Here is a 22112-nt window from a genome sequence, read left to right as displayed (position 1 = left end):
GAAGCTGGATTTGAACACAGGTCTTCCTGACAAATGGCCTAGAGCTCTATCCACTACAACAGCTAGCTGTAATATATATGTGTAGTATAAACAAAATGAATTTCCTCAATGGTCCTATGTCTGTGCACACAATATACATACATGTACATACATGTATACACAATATACATATGTACACGTGTGTGTATGTTTATTGTATTGTGTGTGTATTTTTTATTATACATATACAACTATTGAGGAAATTTGTTTTATTTGACTATGCATGTTTGTTACTGTTGACCAATGATGAAATGTCACCTACGATGCAGTACCCTATATCTATCACCTCTCAGTCAGGATGTGGTTAATATATTTCATCATCAGTCCTCTGGAATCATGAACAATCATTGCACTGATCACAAAGACAAACAACTTCGAAAAATGTCAATTTAATTATGAGGAAATTATCAAGTTCTTTATATGATTTTTCTGCTTCTTCCTTCGTTCCAATAGATGTGGGCATGTAAACTGAAATTATTTTCATGGGAGTCTTTTTCCAAGTATTTATCATGAGCACCCCAACAGAAGCTAATTAAGGATCCCAGGAACTGATATTGCCTGATGCCTTTGGATTCATGATGAAACCAGCTTTCCGAGCACCCTCCTCCATCATTTCAGGGAGCCATCGTTTATTTCCTGGGTCTGTTTATAGCAGATCTTCTGGACTTTTTTCCGTCATGGACTTCCTTGGCAGTCCAGTGAAGGCTTTTGACCTCTTCTCAGAAAAATGTTTTTAAATACTTGAAACAAAGGCTAAATTTCAGTTTCAAGTTAGTGAAAATAAAGATGTAATTTTTTTCTCAACCAAATTTGTGGGTCCCCTGAAATCCATCCTTGGACCCCAAAGTAAGAACCCATTGATCTATAGCAAGAGTGTTAAGATTGATACAATTTATTCCTTCATTAGTGCATCTCCTTGTCAATCACAGAATAATAATAGTAGTGATAACAATATATAGCATTTATATAACACTATCATTTGCAAAACGCTTTTCGCAAATGTTATCTCACTTGATCCTCACAATAACTCTGAGAGGTAGGTGCTGCTATCCCCATTTTACAGATGAGAAAACTGAGGCAAATAAACATTAAGTGACTTGCCCAGGCTCACACAGTTAGTCTCAGGCAGGATCTGAAGTCAGATTTTCCTGACTCCCAGTATCTCACATTTTAGAGCACCAATGATTAAGTAAATATTTGTGTTCAGTCATTTTTCAGTCGTGTCCAACTCTTTGTGACTCTATTTTAAGGTTTTCTTGGCAAAGATACTGGAGTGGTTTGCCATTTCCTTCTCCAGCTCATTTTATAGATGAGGAAACTGAGGCAAACAGGAAGAAGTGACTTGCTCAAGGTCACACAGCTAGTAAGTGTCTGAGGGTGGAATTTGAACTCAGGAAGATGACTCTTCCTGACTCTAGGCCTGGTACCCTATCCACTGCAACACCTAACTGGTAAATGTTTAGAGATGGTCTAATAACCGTGTGATCCTTAGCATTCTTTATCCTCGTCACTGCAGAAGTGCCCTCACATAACTAAGGGCAGCTTTGTATTTATCCTCATTTCATGAGTCTCCATGGCCAAAGAATTCATCATCAGATTTCTGGTCTACTGGTAGATAAAGAGATTCTCTCCTCTTGGCTAGCTTGGACCTCAAGCTGCCTGTTGCTGGACGAGCTCCTTTCCAGGACAGACCTTGCCAGAATTGATTCTCTGCTAGTATGGCCTCCAAGAACTCAAGATCACCTCCATACCACAATGAGACATCCTGGGAGAACTTTCATGCTGTATCTTAGCTATCTGATTTCTTCATATCCCAGTACCCCTTCCTCTGAGAGGCGTCTCCTGATCTCCCCAGTTATGGGTGTGCTCTCCCTCACTTTTAAAACAAATTTATGTTACTTTGCATCTGTTTTGAATTTACTTGCCTGTAGACTAATAGGTCAATGGATAGAACACTGGGCCTGGAGTCAGAAAAATCTAAGTTCAAATCCAGCCTCAGACACTTGCTAGCTAGCTATGTAACTCTTGGCAAGCCACTTAACCCTGTTTGCCTCAGTTTCCTCATGGGTTGGAGAAGGAAATGGCAAACCACTCCAGGATCTTTGCCAAGAAAACCTCAAACAGGGTCACAAAAAGTCAAACATGACTGAAAATAACTGAACAACATATAGATAGGTATAGATATCTATATTTTCCTATATATTATTTCAAATATATGTATATGTATATGTACATGTGTGTATGTGTGTATTCCTCTGGAATAGTGGTTGGTCATTACATTAATCAGAGTTCCCACGTGTTTCAAAGTTGTTTGTCTTTACAATATTGTTGTCACCATATAAATTGTTCTCCTGTTTCTGTTCACTTCACTCTACATCAGTTCATACAATTCTTCCCAGGTTTCTCTGAAATCATACCTTTCATGATCTTCAGATTTTTAAGGACTTTAAGGACAGCAATCTTATCAAAACTTTTGTATCATTCCAAGTAAAAAGAATGTTCTTCACATAGGAGGTACTTAATACATTTTTGTTGAATTAAACTGAATTTGAAAAAGACCAATGGGTTTTTAACAAACTACGAACTCAGTATGAACCAATAATGTGATAAAACAACCCAAATTCCCAATTCGATCTTAGTCTGCACTATAATAGCCATAGTGTCCAAAATGAGGGATATGATGGTCCCAGAGTCAGACTACACGGAATCACAAGATCATAGATTTAAGAGACCTTATAGATCATCAATTGATATTATAGGCTATAAATTGACCTTAGAGATCAATTAGTTTAATGAATTCATTTTATAATGATAGCAGTTTGGTGGTGCAATGAATAGACTACCAGACCTGGAGGCATGAAGACCTAGGTCACTTAACCTCTGCCTGTCTCAGTTCCCTCATCTGTAAAATGGGGATAATAATGGCATTTATCTCCCAGGATTTCCGTGCGGATCAAATGAAATCATATGTAGAAAGTAGTCTGTTGCCCTTAAAGTGAAAGTGCTTTACAAAAGTTAATCATTATTAGCCTCATAACCATGGGCAAGTCCCTGAGACTTTTGAGTCTGTCTTATTGTCTGTAAAATGAGAATTATTACATCTGTAATACCTACCTCATAAGGTTGTTATGAAGTTCAAATGAGATAATGTCTCTAAATTGTTTTGTAATAAGGATAGGAAGAGGACCTGTCATTCCAGAGGAGTCTTCCTGACTCCAGGCCCAGCACTCTATCCATTTCATCAGCTAGCTGCCACTTCTAGTAGGCCTGACCTATAGCATATGATTAATAAATGTTTATGGAATGACTAATTTTGACAGAAATGGTCTTGAGACATGTTGTGATCTTGTTATTACTCTTTTATATCTAATATTCAGATATTAATTCTATTAACATAGTCTTATATTAATTCTATATAATTTAAATCAATTCTAATAGTCCTATGTTTATATCTAATAGCTAAAAATCATTAATTATTGTCCTTATTTAATACACTAAATGAACTGCTTTTTGTAGTTAAATAAAAAAATCAGGATATAAATTCTTCTTCTGTAGGCTCTGACGAAGTACCTTTCCCATCCTCAAACCCCAGCCTGTTCCCACAGGATTTTGAGTGACTGTGCTAGGTCTCTCTGCTGTGAAGCTTTTCACTCCATGGAACTTGAAGTCAGGTAGACCTGAGCTCAAATCTGGCCTCAGACACTTACTAGCTGTGTGACCCTGGGCAAGTCACTTCACCCTGTTTGTGTCAGTTTCCTAATTTGTAAAATGAGCTGGGGAAGGAAATGGGAAACCACTCCAGTATCTTTGCCAAGAAAACCTCAAATGGGGTCACAAAGAGTTGGACATGACTAAAAAATGACTGAACAGCAACACCTTGGAGAAGATGAGTATTTGGCATGGTGATATCTGGGAAAAATTGTGGTCTTGTCCTTATGGATCAATGCTATATTGAGGCAAGTAGGGACAACAGTTCTGTCTGTGACAATGGTCTGATTCCGGTACAGTCTGCTATTTGAGTTCTCTTGGATATTTTGAGTTCTGTATGTTTAATAACAGGATTTGTCATCTGTCAATCCCTGAAAGACAGTGACCTTCTGATGAATAATTCTAGTCCCCAGGTCATGGATAGCTTATTAATTACTACTATTATTATGATTATTATTATCTTCATTACACCATTCTTTCCCCCCACTCCTCCCCCCCAGATTTAATTCAAGGGCTGTGACAGAGAAAAATGATTACACTTGTTCTATCTGGCCCTCCGGGTCAAAGCTAGTAGCAATGGGGGTGGGGCAGGAAGGGGATATAAAGAAGGGCAAAAAACAGTCCTTGACCTCAAATAGCCCAGAGTCTACTGGGGACAGCAGCATGCAAACAACTATATGCAAACCAGATAGATACAGGATAAATAGGAGATAATCAACGAAGGGCAGGCACTGGCATTAAGGGGAACCGGAAAGGCTTCTTCAGAAGGTAGGATTTTAGCTGGGATGGAAAGGAAACCAAGGGAGATAGAGATGAGGGAAAGAATTCCAGCTATGGGGTCATTGAAAACATTTGATCCTGTGTGAGAAAATTGGGATACTAATGCATTGTTGGTGGAGTTGTGAGTTGATCCTACCATTCTGGAGAGCAATTTGGAACTATGCCCAAAGGATAATCAAACTGACTACCCTTTGATCCAGCAATACCACTACTAGGTCTGTATTCCAAAGAGATCATAAAAAAGGGGAAAGGACCTACATGTACAAAAATATTTATAGCAGCTTTTTTTTTGTGGTGGCAAAGAACTGGAGATTGAGAGGATGCCCATCAGTTGGGGAATGGCTGAACAAGTTTTGGTTTATGAATGTAATGGAATACTATTTTGCTATAAAAAATGACAAGCAGGCAGGTTTCAGAAAAACCTGGAAAGACTTAGTAAAGTGAGCAGAACCAGGAGAACAATGTACATAGCATTATGAGATGATCAACTATGATTGGCTTAGCTCTTCTCGGCAATGCAATGATCCAAGACAATTGCAAAGGACTCAGGATGGAAAATGCTATCCACATCCAGAGAAAGAACCAATGGAACCTGAATGCAGATCAAAGCACACTATTTTCACTTTCTTTATTTTTGATCACGGTTTTTTCCTTTTGCAAACCGCATTTTTTTTTTTTTGCAAACTGTTTCTTCTTTCACAACATGACCAATATGGAAATATGTTTTACATGATTACACACGTATAACCTATATCAGATTGCTTACCATCTTGGGGAGGGGGGAGGGAAGGGAGGGAGAGAGAAAATTTGGAACTCAAAATTTTATTTTAAAAAATGAATGTCAAAAATTGTCTTTACATGTAATAGGAAAAAAATAAAATACTATTTAAAAAAGACCTAAACTAATTTACTTATTCAGTGCCATACCAATCAAACTACCAAAAAATTATTTTATAGAGCTAGAAAAAATAATAACAAGATTCATTTGGAATAACAGAAGGACAGAAGAATTCATGACCAAACAGAAGATAGAGAACATTATGAAATGCAAAATGGATAATTTTGATTACATTAAATTGAAAAGTTTTTGTACAAACAAAGCCAATGCAACCAAGATTAGAAGGAAAGTAGAAAATTGGGAAAGAATTTTTTTTTTTGGTGAGGCAATCAGGGTTAAGTAACTTGCCCATGTCACACAGCTAGTGTCAAGTGATGGGAAAGAATTTTTACAACCATTTCTAAAATATATAGAGAATTAAGTCAAATTTATAAGAATACAAGTCATTCCCCAGTCGATAAATCATCAAAGGATATAAACAGGCAGTTCTCAGATGAAGAAATTAAAGCCATCTACAGTCATATGAAAAAATGCTCTAAATCACTATTGATTAGAGAAATTCAATCAAAACAACTCTGAGGCACCACATCATACCTATCAGATTGGCCAACATGACAAAACAGGAAAATGATAAATGTTGGAGAAGATGTGGGAAAATTGGAACACTAATGTATTGTTGGTGGAGTTGTGAAATGATCCAACCATTTTGGAGAGCAATTTGAAACTATGCCCAAAGGGCTATAAAAATGTGCATACCCTTTGATCCAGCAATAGCACTTCTAGGGCTGTATCCCAAAGAGATCATACAAATGGGAAAAGGACCCACAGGTATAGAAATATTTATAGCAGCTCTTTTTGTGGTGGCAAAGAATTGGAAACTGAGGAGATGCCTATCAATTGGGGAATGGCTGAACAAGTTGTGGTATATGAATGTAATGGAATACTAGAAAGACCTCCACAGACTGATGCTGAGTGAAGTGAGCAGAACCAGGAGAACACTATACACAGTAATCACCACATTGTACTGACTTTCATAGACTTAGCTCTTCTCAGTAATGCAAAGATCTTAGACAATTCCACAAGACCCATGATAGAAAATGCTATCCACATCCAAAGAAAGAACTATGGAGTTTGAATGCAGATAGAAGCATACTATTTGCTATTTTTTCTTCTGTTTTGTTTTGTTTTCTCTTTCTTGTGATTCCTCCTACTGGTTCTAATTCTTCCTTACATCACTAATGTGAAAATGTTTAATAGGAATGTATATGTATAGCCTATATCAGATTGTATGCTGTCTTGAGGAGGGAGGGGGAGGAAAATTTAAAACTCAAAAGTTTATGGGATTGTTGATAAATTAAAATAAATTAATAAAAAAAAGAAAGAAAAAAAACATTTGATTCTGGAAGTGATAAGGAGCCACTGGAGTTTGAGTAAGCATTTGAGGGTTACATGGTCAGAACTGTGATCTGAGATCAATTTGGTGACTATGTGGAGGATGGACTGGAGGGCAGAGAGACCTGAGGCAGGGAAACCAGCTAGCAGGCTGTTGTAATTGTCCAGGCATGAGGCTACACCTGGATGGTGGCAGTGTCAGAGAGAAGGGGGCAAAAAGATGTCTAATGGAAGTACCTTAAAGATCCACTGCCTCCTTTTAGTTAATTTTAAAATTATTCCTGCTTTTTACTCTGAACACAAACCCCAAATGAAGTAGCTCGTTGTACAGTGGTACCCTGTCTAGGTAGACCTAGAGTCAGGAAGACTTGAGTCCAGCTGTGCCCTCAGATACTTATTATCTGACTAAAATACTTACTATCTGGGCAAGTCATTTAACCTTGGTCTGCCTCAGCTTCCTTATGTTTAAAAAGGGAGGCTGATAAAAGTACCCAGGGTTGTTTCAGGATCAAACGACTTAATATTTGTAAAGCAAAAATTTGCTTCTTTTTGTTTTTTTCTCTCCATTAAAAAAAAAAAGAATGCCTCAATTACCTTCTTTTCATTTTGCTACCCAATCCCCATCTACGCTTACCTCTTACCACTCCACCCGTACTGAAAACAAGAAAAACAAAGCCTCTGCAACAAATATGAGTAATCTAGTAAAACAAATTCCCACGTTGGATAGTGACCTCTTCATTTTACAGTTGAGGAAACTGAGGCAGCAAAGATGACACAGCAAGTCAATGCCAGGAGATATTAAGGAGATTGATGTTTGGATACCAGTTGGACCCTCTGAGGTCTCAGAGTTTCAGAAATTTTATAATTCCTTGCTCCCCTTTGGCTAAGCCCCCCTCCCCATTTTGTGTCTCAGTTTCCCTCCTCTGTAACATCCCGCAGAGATCAGCCTATCCCCAGGCTCACTCCCACCGGGGACCGGCTGTCTGGGACCTGGGTACAAGGCGATATTTGCTGGCTCTTATCCCAGAGGAAAGACTTTCCATGGGATGGGGGTGGGGGGCGCTTTGAGGGGTAGGGGCTGGGGTGGGGAGTGGGCAGGTTGTAGTGATAGCCGATGGTCGGTAGGAGGCGACGTCGTACCGCTCCCGGGCCCCGGCCCAGCCCCAGCCCCAGCCCCAGCCCCAGCCCAGCCCAGCCCAGCCCACCGAAGCTCAGCCCTCCCCCGCGCGCGCTCGCTAGCTCCCTCGCTCCGTGCCTCCGCCCGCCCCGGACAATAACACCGCTCCTTCTCTTCCCCGCCCTCCTCTCCCGGCTGCGATGCCTCGGAGCCTCCGCCTGCCCCCGCCCCCGCGCCCCGCAGCCCGGACCAGCCCCGCGCCCCTGCGCTAGCCGGCGGGGAGCGAGGGCGCTGCGGGCGCGGGGGGCACCTCGGGCGCTAGGAGATCTCGGCTCTGGCTCCTCCCCGCCGCTGTCCACCTGGGCCCGGCCACCGCCCCCGCCCCGGGGGCCCAGCCCTCAGCCCCCTAGGCTGCTCCCCCTTCGCCCCACCCTCCCCCAGCCCCTCCCCGGCCGCCGCTGCCTCCTCCTCCCCCTCCTTCTTATCCTCCTCCTCCTCCTCCTCCTGCCAGCCTCAGACGCCCGGACTGCGGGAACCATGGAGTGAGTAGCCGGGGTCTGGGGGTGTTGGGGTTCTGGAGGTCTAAAGGCTGGAGGATCCGGGCTTTGGGGGTCCCGGGCCTGGGGTGTCTTAGGGCTGGGCGGGGGGGTGTCTGAGGATCCGGTAGCTAAAGGTCTGGAACCAAGAGATCGGGCGCTTTGGGGAGGAGGGTCCAGGAACCAGGGGTCGGTCTGCAGACTGAAGGTTTGGAAACCTGGAGTCCGAGGCTCCAGGCTTGGGGGCCCCTCACTCTCTCTCAGTAGTGAAAGGGCCTGATATAATAACCTGTGTCTGCTTCTTGGGACTGAGGCTATCAATGGCTAGCCCCACCCCTTGTCGGCTGCCCCCGTTGCACCCGTGGCGGGGGGATGAGGGGCTTGGAGAGCTTGGGCTGGAAGGCATCCCGCAGGTGGTGGTGGGCCTGGCCTCCTGGTTACAGCCCTTCTCCCGCCTATGCTCCTGGAAGATGCTGCTTAAAGGTGGGGAAGTCGATGAAGGGAGCTAGACTGTACTCTGGGCCACATCCTCTTTAATACTCAAGGGCAGGGCCTGTGGCCGGCCCTCCCCTTCCCCTGATCCCCCACCAGGCACAGGTGCTCAGAAAAGCAGAGAGACTAGACAGGCTGGGCCTTGGTGGCTCTTGGGGAAGGGGAGGCTTGGAGCTTCTTCAGTCTTAGGCCTTTCAAGCCAAGATACTTGCTCCCCCCCCATTCTCAACCCCATCCCCATCCTCATCATCTCCATCCCCATCTCCATCCCCATCTCCATCCTCACCCTTCCCCATTAAGCTATGGTCGTACTCCTCCTCATCCTTCCTCCTAGAATCTAAAGCTAGCTCCCTTCCTGAAAGCTCTGACCATAAAGTCAGGAGCTCCTCTCCCTTTTTCCTGCCTTCTCTAAGTGCCATAGGCTAACACACCACCCCTCTCCCCTTCACGGCAACATACCCTGACCCCTCCCCCAGCCCAGATTCCTCTTTGGAGTAAAATGCTTGTTAATTCATGGGCAGCCTCTTCCCCATCCTTCCTCATGGAGTGATGGCTACCTCCCCATCACTGCTAAGAGAGCCATTGGCTAACTCCCTCATGCTTTCACATAGAGCCATGGGCTAATTGCTTCCCACTCTCCCCCTACCCCGTTCTGAAAGTCAACAATATTAAGTACTGTGCAGGCACAGTGCTAAGCACTGAGGATTCAAAGAAAAGCAAAAACTGTGGGCTCTTCCCTCAAGGAGCTCACATCCTAATGGGAGAAGACAACATAAATATAACTATGTCCATGGGGGTGGTGGGCTGTTGGATCATCTCCAAAGGAAGGCAGTGGGGGGTGGTGGGAGGGAGTGGGAGACTGGGAAAAGTCTTCTTGTAGAAGGTGAGATTTGAATTGAGGCTTATAGATTTAAGAGCTTGAAGGGACCCTCAGAAGCTGCTTAGTGCAACTCTCACATTTTACAGAGAAAGAAACTGAGGCCAAGAGAGATGCTAGCTTCCCCACCCCCTCCAATGGGTTAGTTCTCTTTCCTTGTCTCTCTCCATTAGTATTTCTACTTAGAGAACAACCGGCCAGCCCCTTTCCAGTTTGGGTGGTGGCCCTGCTCCCTAGGAAGCTGAGCTGGGACTCACTCCCCTGCCCAGTGCCTCTGGGCATTGCTCTAGGAACTTATATAGCCTGAGGTGTTTAGTGCCTTGAACTCCCAGGTTTTAGAAGGGTGCTTTGGGATCTCTGGCTAAATCATAGTCCCATCCCAGCAAACCTAAATCTCTGAGAGTGGTGCTATAACTGGGAAATCCAGAAATGTGGGCTCTGCCTTGCCCTGCCCCTGAATTTCTGTGTGATCCTTTTTCAATCAGGGCCTCAGTTTCCCTCTCTGAAAAATGAGCCGCTATATCTCTGAGTTCCTTTCCAGATCTGAGTTGGTGATTCTAGGAACCTTCTTTAGCCCTCTCACCCCATGACTAAAAAGGCCCCACCCTTGGCTTGGCCTGAAACTTGGCCCCTTTTGCTTTAGAAACTCCTGACAAGCAGACAAAGCCCTATCCCAGAGGGAACCCAGCCCTGAGCCTTGGGGCCCTAGAGGGAGAGAGAAGCCCAACCCAGGCTCATCTTTTCCTCCCTTGTTTACCTCAGGGCTTGCTGCAAAAGTCAGCCAGAGGTCTTAATGTATGGCTGAGCTGAGACCTACGGAGAATTTGGCATAGACCCCCCCATCACCACCACCTTAGCCCAGACCCCCAAGCTGAGCCCTTTGCTGGGATGCAAATTTAGTTAAATTCAATATGTATGAAGTGTCTATATTTCCATTCCAGCCAATGGGACAGGTTCAGCCCCAACCCTGCCTTCTGGGAGCTTATAGTCTAATAAGGGGGGATTCCAAATGCACACAAGTCAAAAGGAGACCCAGACAAAAAACTCCAGGGAAATTTGAAGAGGAGAGAATGCTTTCAGGTGGAGGGCAGGGTGTCATCAGAGAAGTCTTCAAGGAGGAGTTGGCAGGTGGCATCTGAACTGGACAGATTTCAACAGGTGAAAAGGGGGAGGAAGGACATTCCTCCAAAGGGGCTGGTCTACCTGATTGAACAGAGGCTTGAGGGTGGAATGAAATCTGGGAGGCATCTGGGTTTGGCCAGAACTTAGCGTGTGAATAGGAGCCAAATTTAAAAAAAAACCTAGACAGGTAGATTGGATTGAGAGTTTGAAAGACATTCACTGCTCAGCTGAGCAGTTCAGATGCAGGTCTGGAGGTACTAGGGAGCCCTCGAAGGTTTTGGAATAACATACTGACATGCTTTAGGAAGGGTATTTCGGTGTTGGGTGAAGGATGGACTTGGAGAAGAGGGAGCAGCAAAGATCTGTTAAAACCTAATTCCTGTGCCTAGGGGGTTCACTGTCCAGAGATGATGAGACCATTTTGGGAAGGAGGGGTCATTACTGACCGGGTTGCAGGCAACATAGGGGTAGCAATCCTGGAAGGCTTTCTTGGTGTGCATGACATTTGAGCTGGGTCTGGAAAGAAAGTTAGAGATTTCAACCAGCAGAGGTGAGAGGAATATTGAGCATCTATTATAGGAGACAGAAGCACCGAAATGGGATCAGCTGGAGAGATGGGCTGGAGCCTTTCATTCATTCATTAAAGCACAGCTCTGAGCATGTCCCATGACCAGGGAAGATAAGGGAATCTTGGGATCCTAGAGCTAGCTCCGTAGTGCCAGGGGCATTACCAATAGTTATTATTATTGGGGGATTTAGTTACTACCAATCACATCCATAATCCTATGGAAAACATTTTATAAACTTTACAGTGAAACATGTGAAAATATATGAATATGAAAGACAGTATGGCAGAGTGGAATTTGAGCTGGCCTAGGGACCAAGAAGGGCAGTGGGGAAAGGAGAGGGGATCAAGTCCTGCCCCTGCTATATACTGACTGGCTCTGTGACCCAGGGCGAGTCACTGAACTTCTCAATGCTTTAGGTTTCTCTCTACAAGGTGCTAAACCTGTATTTGCAATGAGAGTTTTCTCTTCTGTAAGTTGCCTATACCAATAAAATCCCAGGACCAGTCCCTACTCCTCTATCCCTAAAACTCTATATAAAGATTAGCTATTTTATCATTGGATGCTTTATGCATCAATCAGCGAGCATTTATTGGGCACTTGCTGTGTACCAGGCACTGTTAGGCGTTAGGCTTGCAGAAATAAAAGTGAAACAGTTGCTACCCTCAAGGGATTTACACTCTAAAGGGGGAAACAATTGGACATATAGGTACAAGGTAACCAGGGCTGGGGTGGGGGGTGGGGGAATGACCAGATGATGCATCTTGGATGGAGAATTGGGAAATTTGAGTTTTAAAATCTGCCTCTGACCTGCTTTGTAACCCTGGGCAAGCCACCTGACCTTTTAGGGTCTTAGTTTTCTCACCTGTATAACAGGAATGTTTAGTCTTTAAGGACGATTCTTCTCCATCCCCCCTCATGCTTGTGCTTTTCTTTGTATCCTCAGCACTTAGCTTAGTGCTTGGAACATAATAGGGCCCAAATAACTGCTTGTTGACTTGCTTGGCCTCTTGGAACCCCTAGCTCCCTTCAAGGCTCATCTTCTGCCATCTACAAGAAGTCTTTCCTACATCCTACAATTTACTAATGCCTCTGCTCTACACTCCACTGCTATGAATTCATTTTTTCCCCCTATCTACCTATATTTACTTATTTGTGACTCTGCATCCTCCAGAAAGGATGTAAGCGCCTTGAGGGCTAGTAAGATTTTATTCTTGTCTTTGTATCCTCAGGTCCTAGCACTGTGCCTGACGAACTATTGGTGCTTAAATACTCTTTGATTGGCAGAGTAGAAAAGGGAAGAGTTGGGAGGGAAGTGATTGACTATCTTCCCCTATCTGAAGCGAAAGAAGAATAATAGAGCTTTTTGAGTATAACCTTGTGTGTGGTGTTATGTGTGTGTACGTCTGTGTGGCTGTCTATGTGTCTGTGTGTGTGCACATGTGCATCATTAAGAATAACCTAGGAAGAAGTTGCCAAGGGGACAAGATTTCAGTTTGAAATAAGGAAGGGCTTCTCTACACACTTATCTGGAAATGTTGTGTGTTAAGGGTTATGTCTTATCTCTACTAGAGCTTTTGGATGTCTGGGACTATTTCTCTGTAATCTCACCCTGAGCCTGAACATTTGTTGAACTGCATAGACTCAAGGCAAATGAAAGCCAAAAGAGCCCTTAGAAATCATCTAACAGCCCAACCAATTCCTGGATGTCCTGTGGGGTTTGACAAGGCAGGGACTTTTCTGGGTTTTGTCTACCTAGTAATAATAGCTAGCATTTAAATAGGTTTGCCCAGCACTTTCTCTCCTTTGATTCTCACAACAACTCTGGGGAGGGAGGTACTGTTTATTACCTCCATTTTACAGATGAGGAAACTGAGGCTGAGAGATGTTAAGTGATTTGCCTTGGGTGGCCCAACTAGTGAGTTTGAGGAAGCATCAGAACTCAGGCTTTCCTGATTTCATGTCCAATGCTCTCCACTGTGCCACCTAGCTGCTCATTTGGAGTATATTGTCAAGTGTTGTCAGTTTTTAATCGTGTCTGACTCTCCGTGATCCCATTTGGGGTTTTCTTGGCAAAGATACTGGAGTGGTTTGCCATTTCCTTCTCCAGTTCATTTTACAGATGAGGAAACTGAGGCAAACAGGGTTAAGTGACTTGCCCAGGGTCACACAGCTACTAAGTGTCTGAGGCCAGATTTAAACCTAGGAAGAGGAGTCTTCTGACTCCAGGCCTGGTACTTTATCTACTGTACCACTTGCTACCCTCTCTAGAGCGTAGTATCAGTAGTAGATGCTTAATACGTATTTTTTGAATGGATAAGAGACTGAGTTGGATAGTAGCTTCAGACGGCCACCACAAGTAGGCAGGCACATGGGCTACGGAGAAGCTAGTTGCTGTGAGTCTAAGGGAGTGCATGTCACAGAAGCTGGTGACCTCCTGTCAGAGAGTCTGATTGTATCAGTCCAAGTTACTCTTCAAATGATCAACATTTGGCTAATTAATTAGGTGCCATATTGGAGAGAGAATGCATCCATATAAGTAAAGGACAGATTATATAAAGTAAAAATACAAGGTAATTGGAAGGGATGGAAGAGGTCTGAGGGCATCTGGGGCCAGGCTTCCTGCAGGCTGAGGTGTTTGAGCCGTTTTGAAAGAAGATCTGGGTTCTAAGGGTTCTGGGTGAGGAGAAAGTGTATATTCCAAGCATGGGGCACAGCTGGTGCATGGAGACAGGAGGTGGAGCCCTCCCTCCTCTACTGAAATAGCAAAAAAGGCTAGTTAAAGGGTAACAGTCTGCAGAGGTCAGCTGAAGCCAGGGCATGGTGGGCTTTGAACTCTAGACAGGGAAGTTTGCATTTCATCCTAGTGGCAGTAGAGAGAGAGTTTTTTGGTAAGGTGGGGACACGGTCAGGAAGGTGCTTGTAGGGTACTGTGCAGGGAAACTGGCTGGAGAGTGATTGGAGACTGGAGGCTTGGGAGGCTGCAGTAGGCCAGCCATGAGGCTCCTGGCCTCTGAGGGTAGAGAAGAGGACGTAGAAGAGATAAGTCGGTGACCCACTGTCTGAAGGGTGCTACTACTTTCTGCTCCTTAAGTACCTACTATGTGCCAGGCACTGCGCATACAAAGCCAAATAAACACCTACTATGTGCCAGGCACTGGGCACACAAAGCCAAAAGTAACAGTTCTTGCCTTCAAGGAACTTACTAGAGCCTTAGGGGCAGCATGGTGGGGGGCACAGAGTGTATGCCTTGGTGGCAGGACGTCTCAGATGTAAATTTCATCTCCTGCACTTACCAAAGGGGCCTGGACTCAGGTAGTACTGAGTTTATTTTTATTTATTTTTTAATTTAAAAAAAAAATTTTTTTTAATTTTTAGGCAATTGGGGTTAAGTGACTTGCCCAGGGTCACACAGCTAGTAAGTGTCAAGTGTTTGGCTTCGAACTCAAGTCCTCCTGACTTCAGGGCTGGTGCTGTATCTACTGCGCCCCCACCTGGCTGCCCCTAGAACTGAGTTTAAATCCAGCCTCAGATACGCTAGATATGTGACTCTGAGAGACTCACTTAACCTTTATTTGCCTCAGTTTTCTTATCTGTAAAAGGGGGACAATATTAGCACCTCTCTCCCAGGGTTGTTGTGAAAATCAAATAAGATAATAACTACAGTGCCTGGTACATAGTAAGCGCGATATAAATGCTATATATAAATATAACTAAATAGATAAACTATAAAAATAAAAATAAATATAGCTATATACATGTTAGCTATTGTTATGAGTTATTATGACCCTAGGCCAGTCATTCCCCCTCTCTGGGCCCCAGAGGTTCCCCATCTGTTAAATGAGGAGGTTGGACAAGCGTACCCCTGAGGCTCCTGCTCTTGGTCTCGGACCCTGTGTTCAAGGTTGTGCTGAATTTCTCTCCCTGATCTCCTCCGACATTAACTTGCTGTGATTTCATATAGTATAATCAGCATGAAGATTCTTGAGGACTCTTCTCTCTACCGGCCTGCCTGATTATCACAAGGCTATTAGAGAGATACATGACACAGATAATTATGATACATAACATTACATAATAAATGCATCACTGAAATTCAAATGCTATGTGAGGTCCTAGGGGAAAGTTATTCAAGGTCCTAGGAGAAGGTGATTACCTAAGAGGCAATCATGGAAGGCTTCCTGGTGGAGGTGACATTAACCCTAGATTTTAAAGACCAGGTAGTACTCAGATGACGGGGAAAGGCATTCCAAACACAGGAAAGAGTTTGAATAAAGGCATTGGGCTGGGGGTAGTGGTGCTGAGAGGGTCCTCCTGTTTTGCCACAATGAAAAGAATGGTGGAAAAAAATATGAGATAAGGCAAACACTTCAGTTGTATCCAACTCTTTATGACCCATTTGGGGTTTTCTTGGCCTGGTGTACAGAGCCCTGGACCTAGAGCCAGGAAGTTAACCCTGACTCCAGGGTTAAGCAACTTGCTCAGGGTCACATAGCTACTGAGTGTCTGAGTTGGGATTTGAACTCAAGAAAACGAGTCTTCAGACTTCAGTCCCTGTGCCCTATGCGTTATGGCGCCACCTAGCTACCTATGGAAATAAATGTAGGGTGATAATTTTTTCTGTGAACTTTTTTTAAAATTTTACACTTCAATACAAAATGAGAAGAAAAGAAAAATTGCTGTGGACGCAGCAGACCACAAGAGAGGATTTAATATAAAATAGTAAATTTCCATTTCAAGAAAACCTGTATAATAACTATTCCTGCCAGCTTTTCTCTATTTCCCTATTGGTTTTCTTGTTTTCTGCTGTGCACTTTCTACTTTATTTTTTTCCCTTCCCTCCCCTCCCAAAGAAGGCTACAATTAAGCATACACAATTAAGTGTACACACATAGATACATATATATACATACACATACATATACATAGATATCTATACATATACACACATACACATATATGTAAGACCATACTAAGCTCATTTCCTCCCATCGTCTTTTTTTTTTTTTTTTGCTAGGCAATGGGGTTAAGTGACTTGCCTGGGGTCACACAGCTAGTAAGTGTCAAGTGTCTGAGTCTAGATTCGAACTCAGGTCCTCCTGACTCCAGGGCTGGTGCTCTATCCACTATATATGCCACCCAGCTGCCTCCCATCATCTGTTTCTCTTGAGGTGGATAGCATTTTCCTTCTTAAGTCCGTCTTTCTGTGTTTTTCTAAATCAACCTGCTCATTATTTCCTATGCCACAATAACATTACTTTCTAGATTCAAACAGCATCTTCTTTCATAGAATCTTTGAGATTAATCTGGGTATTGGTAAGACTCAGAATGTCTTGGTTGCTCAAAGTTATTATTATTATTATTTTGCTTTTTGGTGAGACGGTCAGGATTAAGTGATTTGCCCTGGGTCACACAGCTCAAAGTCAGTCATTCTTAAAACAATACTGTTGTTGCTATATAAAATGTTCTCTTGGTTCTGTTTATTTCGTGGAGGTCTCTCCACGTGTTTCTAAAATCATTGAGCTCATCATTTCTTATAGCAGAGTAATATTCCATCCTGAGCATATACCACAATTTCTTTAGCCCTTCCCCAATTGATGGGCATCCCACAATTTCCAGTTCTTTGACACTACAAAGAGAGCTGCTATGAATATTTTAGACCATGTAGGTTCCTTTCCATTTTCCCTAATCATCTTGGGGAAACATACCTAGTCATGGCATTGCTGGGTCAGAGGGTAGGATGATAATCCTAAGAGCTGACGTCCAGATAGTGCTGTGAGGTTTGCAAAGTACGTCACATATGTTATGTCTTTGGAGTCTTAGAGCAACAGGTCTAGAACTGAGTCAGATAGTCCACCAACTATCTTATTTTACTGATGAAGAAACGGAGGTCCAGGAAAGTAAGTTGACTTGGCTAAGGTCACATGTGTACTAAGCTCTAGGGTACTTTTCCCCCTAGATCAGAGTGTATTTACAGGTCGGGAAAGTGAGACGCAGAGACTTCCAGTAGTCTCCCAGGTAATGATTGGCTGTAGAATACCTTGAGTGCCAGGAAGTGGAGTTTAAATTGGCCTCCCGAGACTCTCGAAGATTCTGGAGGCAAAAGACTGGGCCTTTCTTAGGTGATTCCTGTATACCAGGTCCTGGGCTGTGGAGAAAGGAGCAGGAAGACACTGGAAAGGAAAGAGAGCATACAGTAGGGGCTTAATAAATGTTTGTTGATTGAGGAGCTGAGGTTCTAACCTGAGATAAATAGGACTGTGGATGTAGAGTTGGAAGGAATCTCAAAGACCACTGAGTAGAATTCCCTCATTTTACCTATGAGGAAACTGAGGCCTACACAGGCTAAGTGACTTAGGCAAGCTTTAACAGTCAGTAAGCATCATAGGAGGGATATGAACCCAGATCTTCTGACTTAAGAAGCAGCGCTCTTTTCACTGTACCAAGCACTGTGACCTTGGGTAAGGCCTTTCCCCTCTAGGTCTGTGCTTTCCTCATCTGTAAATATTCTGTTGGGCTAGGTGGTGCTACAGCACATAGAGCGCCACGCCTGGATTGGGAAGATTTCCTCTTCATGAGTTCAAATGTGACTTCAGACACGTAGTAGCTGTGTGATCCTGGGCAAGTCACTTAACCCCGTTTGCCTCAGTTTCCTCATCAGTAAAATGAGCTGGAGAAGGAAATGACAAACCACTCCAGTATCTTTGCCAAGAAAACCCCAAAAGGGGTCAGGAAGAGTTGGACATGTCTGAAAACAAATGAACAACGATAATTATCCAATTATAGTCTTTGGGCTGGGAGGCTTAGTGGAATGAAGGGTAGGGATTATTCTGGCTTCACTGAAGGTGAAGTTGTGCAAATCCCTGCCCTTTTCTAGAAGCTTAAAAAGTTTCCTCTAGGCTTACCTCCTCCAGGAAGTCTTCCTAGAGTTTATCCAGAGCTCCTGGCTAGGGGGCAGGAATGGACTTTAAGTTCACCCTCTTGCTCTTGGGTCTTGCCAAAAGGAAGAGCCTGATAAATTAGTGTAGAATGAGTGAATGAATGAATGAGTGAAATACAGACCCCACTCCATCTGCCAGAAACCCACTCAGTCCCTAGTCAAGAACATCCCCATCTGAACCTGGATTTAAAAATCTGGCTCTACCATTTAGGTACTGGGCAAATCATTGTTCCTTTCTGGGCCTCAGTTTTCCCATCTGTACAATGAGAGGGTTGTATTAGCCCAGACATGCAACCTTTTGTGTCCTGGGCCCTTTGACAGTCATTCTGGTGAAGCTTATGGACCTCTTCCAGAAGTGCATAAAATGACACACATAAGATTACAAAAGAAACTAGCAGCCCACAGCATCTGGGCTGAAGGGCTCCCTAAGGTCCCGTCAGCCACATGTGAGGTCCCAGGCCTTCCAAAGCAGAGTTAGTTCCCAACTCTTGAAATCAGGGAGATCCTTCTTGGGGGAAGTTCTCTGTAACGGTGGATGTCAGTGCAGGGCTTTGAGCACTGGGGCTCCTGGGTTTCCTTGCCAGGAAAGAGAATTGAGCGGCCAGCCTCCTGCCCTCTGGTTAGAGCTTGGGCTTCTCAGCCTAGTGGAGAGCTGCCCCATAGCAGACGTTCCCCACCCCTGTCCCCAGCCTCCTTAGTCAGGTCTATCCCAGGTCGAGGCAGCTGTTTCCTCTCAATAATTAACATAGGAATGTGTCCAGATTCTCCCCCCACCCCGTGCCCAGAGTCCTTTCTCCCCCTCTGCAGAGTCAGCCTCCCCGAATGAGGGGCTGGCTCAGGGCAGGGCAGCCTGGCTCCCTCCTGGGCTTGGGGCTGGTCTGAGCCGGACTGACTCCTGCCAGAATAGCCCCTTCCAGTCCCCATCCACCCAGCTGAGTGACCTTGGGCTCATTACACAACCTTTCTGGGCGGCGGTCAATTTGGAATCATCGGTCAGCCCTGGCCCTCCCTCCGTTCCAGGGACTTTCACTGGGTAAAAATAATAGGATCAGAGAGATTTAAGAGTCCGCTGGGACCTTCAAAGTCCACAGAGTTTATTATCACCTACTATGTGCTAAGTGCTGGGGATATAAAGAAAGACAAAAACAGCTCCCAATCTAAGGTGGGGAGATAATATACAAACAGGGTCCTTAGAGGTGACTGCTCCAAGCCCCTCCTTTTACAGACTAGGAAATTCTTCACTAAAGACTAAACTGGGTCTTCAGCTGGTGGGCTGGAGCTCCTCATTCATTCATTCGTTCATTCGTTCATTCAATATTTATCATGCTGCGCCCTCTGGCTAGGAGCACCGGGAGCAGCCCAGGGCGCCCATCTTTGCCTCTTGGGACCCCCGTCCGGCTAAGCTCTGGAGACTTCTTGAAGGGAGGTGAACTTTGAAGAAACTGAGGCTTAGCTCCTAAGGGGGACTGCCCCCAAGTTCACCAGCCTTACAGCCCAGACCCGGAGCCTCCCAGTCCAGGGTGGGTGGGTTCGGGCCAGGGAGCTGCTCTGGAGTGGCCTGAGAGGGGAGTGTAGCCAGCTGGGAGAAGCGATTCTAGTTCTCCAGCTCCTCGGCTTTCTCTTTGCTGGGGGGAGGGGACGTGGGCGGGGCTGGGTGGAGGCTGGGGGAGCAGCTGTGGGGCGGGTCCTGAGGCTAACCCATCCCCCTACCTTCTCCGTGGGCTGCTCCCTCTCCCCCGCGCCTGGGTAATTGCCGTTGTCATGGCAATGGTGGTGTTGCCAGGGCACCCGCCTCCCAGAGGGGGCCCCCGGATAAATCACTGATCAGCAGCTTCCCTGGGGATGGGCAGGGTGGAGAGCTGGGGGACTGGGGGACCTGGCAGGCTCTGAGGCTGGGGGTTGGACTCTTGGGAGCTGACCTAATCAGGATGGACTGTATGCCTGGCTGACTGTGGAGCTGGGGCCTGGACTTTGGGGACCTGGCCGGCTCTGAAGTTGGGGGCTAGACCCTGGGGTCCTCGCTGGACCCAGCTTTGAGGCTGGGGGCCTTTCCCTGGCCCGGGGGCCCCACCTGCTCCAAAGGCCTTTCTTGCTCCAATTTTGAGCTTAGCCCTCAGGTTTTCTCACCTTCACACTGATCCCGTCATTCTTTCTTCTACTTGACCCCTCACTAAGCAGCTAATCAGAGAAACAGCTCATCCCTCCAAAGGAGTGACTACTTGAAAGTCTGGTGGAGCCTGACCTACTGGGGCAGTGGCTTCTCCAATCAGGGCAGCTCTTCCCTTAAACAGCGTTCTCCCTGGCCTTCACTCCTAGACTCAGATCTATAGAGCTGGGGGACCCAGAGAACACAGGGCAGAGCTGGGGGGGGGGCACCCTGGAGCAGAGAAGATCAGAGTTGGGGGGGCTCTTGGACTAGAGAAGGTCGGATCTGGGAAAAGGCCCTTAGAAGGTCAGACCTGGGAGGCCCCTTAGGGCACAGGATAGCTGAGCTGAGAGGGCCCTTAGAATAGAGAAGGTCAGACTAGGAAAAGGCCATTAGAACACAGAAGGTCAGACCTGGGAGGGCCCTTAGGGCACAGGATAGCTGAGCTGAGAGGGCCCTTAGAATAGAGTAGGTCAGACCTAGGAAAAGGCCATTAGAACACAGAAGGTCAGAGCAGAGAGGGCCCATAGAACACAGGATAACTGAGCTGAGAGGGCCCTTAGAACAGAGGATAGCTGAGCTGGGAGGGCCCTTGGAACACAGGATAGCTGAGCTGAGAGGGCCCTTGGAATAGCGGTCGGAGCTGGGAAAAGGCCATTAGAACAGAGAAGGTCACAGCTGGGAGGGCCCTTAGAACACAGAAGGTCAGACCTGGGGAAAGCCCTTAGAGCACAGGATAGCTGAGCCTGGAGGGCCCTTAGAACAGAGAAGGTCACTCCTGGGGGGCCCTCAGAAAATAGAACTGCAGATATGGAAGGACCCTTAGAACCCCAGGAAGTCAAAGCTCAGAGGGCCTTTAGAACATGTAATGTCAGAGGCCTTAGACATCACACACCATCTAGTCTAACAAGAGCCAGAAGGGGAATTGACTCACCCAAGGTCATACATTAAGTAAGGGAGAGAATCAAGACTGGAGTCCAGGCTCCCTGGATCCCAGGTTCAGAGTGTCTCAATAACTGAGGCTCAGGGAGGGGTATGAGGATGTCTTGCTCAGTTGTTGTGGGATGTGGAGCTCATTCCCTTGCTGGTGACTCAGTGAGTGACTCTGGTGGCCCAGAGTTGACTGAAGGAAACTTGAGATTAAGGCGGTGTGGGCTGCCAACTGGAGAGTACAGTCTGGTCAGAAGGGGAACCAAGAATCCCTGGTGTCTAGCCAGCTTTGGGCTCTGACTGTTGAAGGTGGGGCAGTGAATAGAGTGCTGAGCCTGGAGTCAGGAGGACCTGAGTTCACATCCAGCCTTAGACACTTACTAGCTGTGTGACCTTGGGCAAGTCACTTTACTTCTGTCTGCCTCCGTTTTCTCAACTGTAAAATGGGGGATAACAGCATCTCCCTCCCTGAGTTGTTGTAAGGATCAAATGAGATGATATTTATAAGGTGATTAGCACAGTGCCTGGCACATAGTAGATGCTATATAAATGCTTATTTCCTTCTCCCCTTGGGGCTCCTCCTCACAGAGGACCCAGCCCCTAATATTCTAGCTCTTCCTAACTTCAGG

At 45.4% G+C, this 22112-nt stretch overlaps 1 protein-coding gene across 2 annotated transcripts in view; it reads left to right on the top strand.

The window, feature by feature from the left end:
- Positions 1 to 8317: 8317 nt before the first annotated feature.
- PALM (paralemmin) overlaps positions 8318 to 22112 on the top strand; it is a 31028-nt gene continuing 17233 nt past the window's right edge. For both annotated transcript variants that reach the window (XM_027858922.1, XM_027858844.1), the window contains exon 1: positions 8318 to 8416. In XM_027858922.1, the coding sequence (XP_027714723.1) occupies positions 8412 to 8416 (5 nt within the window). In that variant the 5' untranslated portion in view covers positions 8318 to 8411. The remainder of the gene's footprint in view (positions 8417 to 22112) is intronic.

This window comes from Vombatus ursinus, unplaced genomic scaffold (assembly GCF_900497805.2).
Source record: "Vombatus ursinus unplaced genomic scaffold, bare-nosed wombat genome assembly UNPS02000546.1, whole genome shotgun sequence".
Lineage (NCBI taxonomy): Eukaryota > Metazoa > Chordata > Mammalia > Diprotodontia > Vombatidae > Vombatus > Vombatus ursinus.
This window is presented reverse-complemented; position numbering and strand designations above follow the sequence as displayed.